The 3980-nt window shown below is 38.3% G+C and overlaps 1 protein-coding gene across 1 annotated transcript; it reads right to left on the bottom strand.

Moving 5' to 3' along the window:
- Positions 1-598: 598 nt before the first annotated feature.
- irx1b (iroquois homeobox 1b) lies at positions 599-3634 on the bottom strand. Its single transcript, XM_082187142.1, has 4 exons — positions 3113-3634; positions 1514-2483; positions 1314-1386; positions 599-915 (listed from the first exon to the last, which is right to left on the bottom strand). Exons 1-4 carry the CDS (start codon positions 3356-3358, stop codon positions 870-872), a joined length of 1335 nt encoding a protein of 444 aa, XP_082043268.1. The 5' UTR covers positions 3359-3634; the 3' UTR covers positions 599-869.
- Between the last annotated feature and the right edge of the window lie 346 nt (positions 3635-3980).

Genomic DNA, 3980 nt, shown 5'->3' with positions numbered 1-3980 from the left:
GATGTCGCCGTTGCCTATTCAAAGCGGGAACTTAGAATAAATGTTAATAAATAGAATAAATGTACAGTGACAACTTTAGTCATTATTAATCAATTCAAAATAAGTTAAGCATTTTTTTTAAAACCTTTTTAATAAGTTATTCAAGATTCAATCCTTTTTATAAAGTCAGTTTATTGTAATTTAAGTTGAAATGACTTAAACATCCAAGTTGATTGTATACCTAAAAATTAAGGCAGCAACCTTTTTACTGTCCTATTATTATTATTATTTAATGTCGGTACAATCATATGCTTGTTTGCAATTGACTGGTTTTGATGCATTATTTTTTGAAAATCAACAGCTTACTAGGACATAATTACCTAATGTGGACACGTTCATATGTCGGATTATCAAAGTTTTAAAAAAAATATCATTTCACCTTTTACATTAATAGAATTGTACATTTTTATAACATTCTGATTCCCTTACAATTAGAAAAAAATCACTGTAACGAAACTGCTCAAAATCACGTGTCTTAAATCAGTCGTGGATTTCGAACAAATATCTCACAATTAATTAACTTATGATTATGGATTTCAGTAACACAATTCATCTCATTTTCTTTATTACACAAAAATATATCATTTTCACAATTTTCTGACAAATAACTCTTATTAACTCTGTAAAAGAAATGCAGGCGAGCTACACGGTAAACTCAAACATGCTGAAATGATATTAAATGACAATACAAAAATGATATTGCAGGATGGGAGCGTATTAAGAAATACAAAAATTATTTTGGTCTATCTGATGACGCTATATGATGTTATTGTATTGTCACATTTTAGTTTTTCCTTAAATAATTTAGAGGTTTCTGATAAGTTCTGTGTTCATGAAATAGTCTTCAGAGCGCGTTGTGATGTTTCATGATGAGACCTGTATGAGTAGAGAAAGGGCAGAAATTAGCAAAATGAGTCAAAATGTACTTCAACAAATGACAGCATCAGTAGAGTTATGTGTATCGATGCAAATGACTTCGGTTAGACGTTAAATAACTTTAATTGGCTAAGCCAACAAGCCACAGTATTTAGGATTATTAATTAATAAAGTGTGAATCAAAGTTTCACATGCTATCTAAATGTAAATGAAAAAGTGTCTAATTATTTGAAAGCATTAGCCTAAATAATGATGAACTAATGGTGATCTTTACAAAATGTTAAGAACATTGACTTGTGTGTGAAGTGAAACTGTGTTTTCGTAATTATTAAAGCTAATCAAAGTTTGACGTGATCAAAACCTTGAAAAAAAACCGATGTGTGCATGTATAATTTTACCTGTCATGGATGACTGGAAACGGTGATCTGGACGCAAGTGTTGGAGATTCAATTCTCTGAACGTTTTCTTGATCTAAATCAAATTCAAAGGATAAATAAATGAAAAACCGTGCTCTCTGAAACAAACTTGCATTCAACTGCAACAGCAGCGACCAAAATGTTGTTGATCTCGAAAATTATTTTGCATATTGAATACTAACCATTATGTTTGAGGCTGAAACTGTCGGACGAGTTGTCGCTGTCTAGACATGGAGACCCAGAGGCAGACGAGGGTTTCTTCTCGGGGTTCGTAACGGGGCTGTGGTTTGGGAAGTTACTGTTTTGACTTAAAAGTGAGCGCACACCCATCAGAGAATTTGCGCTGAGGAAAGCTGCGCTCGCCCAGTTGTGTAGTTTCCCAATCTGGCAAGTATAAATTCCGTTAGTGGAGAGGAAAGCTGGATGGGTCGAGGGTGAGGCCCTGAGGCCTGCGGGCGTCGAGGGTACATTGAGTTTCTGCGTGTTATCGGGACTTGTCGCCGTCTCCGCCAAAGACCAGATTTTGGGTTTGCTGTTGCCAGGCCTCTGACACACTGGTCCACCAGGAGACACCTCACCAACGCTTTTGACCACACTCTGTTCTTTATTACTACTCGACAAAGGGCTGTCCATTTTAAGTGCTGGTGAGGATAATATCCGCGGTGTTTCCACGGTTTCTCTCTCAGGCTGATTATCCGAGGTTTCCTGATTCTGATCTTCCCTGGGCTCCTCAGACTTGTCAATATCGATGGTCTCCAGATCGATTTCTTCATCGTCGTCATTTTTGTCCGCGTCGTCGTCATTGTCGCTGTCGAAAATCCGTCCGTCTCTGTCCTCGGCACTGCGACCCCAGGTCACTTTATTCTCTTTCTTGAGTCTCCGGCGCGCGTTGGCGAACCAGGTGGAAACCTGCGTAAGGGTCATCTTAGTGATGATGGCCAGCATGATCTTCTCACCCTTGGTGGGGTACGGGTTCTTTTTATGTTCCTGCAGCCATGCTTTCAGTGTGCTGGTGGTCTCTCTGGTAGCGCTCTTGGCCCGGGCCGGGTCACCGTACTGGTACTGGCCGTATGGGTAGAAACCGGGCGCTGTGTGGACTGCAAATCCTGGTGGGTGAGCCCCGTGGTTATCCTTCAACTCATACTGCGACCCCTGGGGATTGCCAAAATGAACTATCAGTAAAAGTTTTTGAAACCATCAGAAATATGCATGAGGAAGACAAGAAAGGTGTGTAAAGCCTCATTCCTTGTTTTCTTTTCTTTTAATTTAGAAAAAGAGAATTAGTGAACTATTTCAACTGGGGGGAGAACATGGCAGCAAACAGCAGTTCACTTTAAAACAAACAAGTAAAAACAAATGTAAATTACGAAGAACTATAATTTCAAAATAGTAATTGTTTTCAAAAGAGTAGCCTATATTAGTTAAATAAGACAAGCTAAATAAACGTCTTTCTTAAAAACTAGTGATGCAGTAACTGACTCGTGATTTATCTAAAATGTTATCATTTTGTGCGAGTAATTTTCTTTTTTACAAATTACAATTATAATTAGTTATTTATAACTAGGCATTTATGGATAATTAAAAAAACTATATGGACTTCATGCAACTCTGAACATTTGGTAAAGTTGTCCTTTTTTATCTTTTCGAAGCGTTGCCAATTATTAAGATTTAGCCCTGACAGTCATAATATTTCATTCATCAATTCAAAACATTGTACAAATATTTATCCGCGGGAATGAACCGTAAAATGCTTTTTTTTTTTAAGTCTAAAAGTATCTTACCATTTGAGAGAGCAGGGCCAGCTCGGCACTGTTGTAAGGTAAAAAGGCGCTATAGTTTTGCACGGTCCACGGATTCGCGTACATGCCGAGCATTGGCGTGATAGCAGCCGCTGCAGTCGCGGGATTTGCGCCGTTCTCCGAGCTTCCCTCGCGTGGAGAGGACGGCATGACACCCGCGCGCTCAGCTCCGTACACCTCTTGGGAAGCGTTTAGGAACTGTGGGTAACCCAGCTGGGGGAACGACATGTCCAACTCCCGAGGAACTCTGACGGAGATTTACAGGAGAGAAGGGCAATCCACTTTCAATCACAGCAATAACTCTCGCTTGGTGCAGAAGCGCAGTCTCGTCAGGAGGAACGTCTACTGATGCGTCTACCCTCTGGACCTCTCACAATTTGAAGTTGACGGCTTGATTGGCATGCTACTTAAGCGCGAGGCCCCTCCTATCCGAGGCCACGCGATAAGTAGGCTGCAGTGTGTGTTAGTGTGTGTTTGTGTGGCAGTGTAAACGAAGTACTTTAGTTAGCCTACATACGTCTTGTTTGCGTAAAGGTGTTGAATATGACAACAAACATCGAAATCTTTAAAAAATACAATAAGAAAATACAAATTAAAACAATATTAAAATCAGTATAGTTTTTTGACGTCCTCCTGAACCCATTTTAAACTGATGTTCAAAATAATTATTGTAGAAAAAGACTAACTATTCTTTGAAATTGTTGATTTGAACGGATAAATAATAAAAAAGTTTTACAGTAAAAATGGATTGCTAGTTGATTGGTTAACGAAGTTGTCTTAGATAATATTTTAAAAGACAATGTATATTTATTGTTCAAATTAAATATGGATTTTTATAAAAGTATAGAGT

The sequence above is a fragment of the Leuciscus leuciscus genome (assembly GCF_965113295.1).
Source record: "Leuciscus leuciscus genome assembly, chromosome: 12".
Lineage (NCBI taxonomy): Eukaryota > Metazoa > Chordata > Actinopteri > Cypriniformes > Leuciscidae > Leuciscus > Leuciscus leuciscus.
Note: the sequence above shows the minus strand (reverse complement) of the source record. Positions and strands in the feature narration are given on the sequence as shown.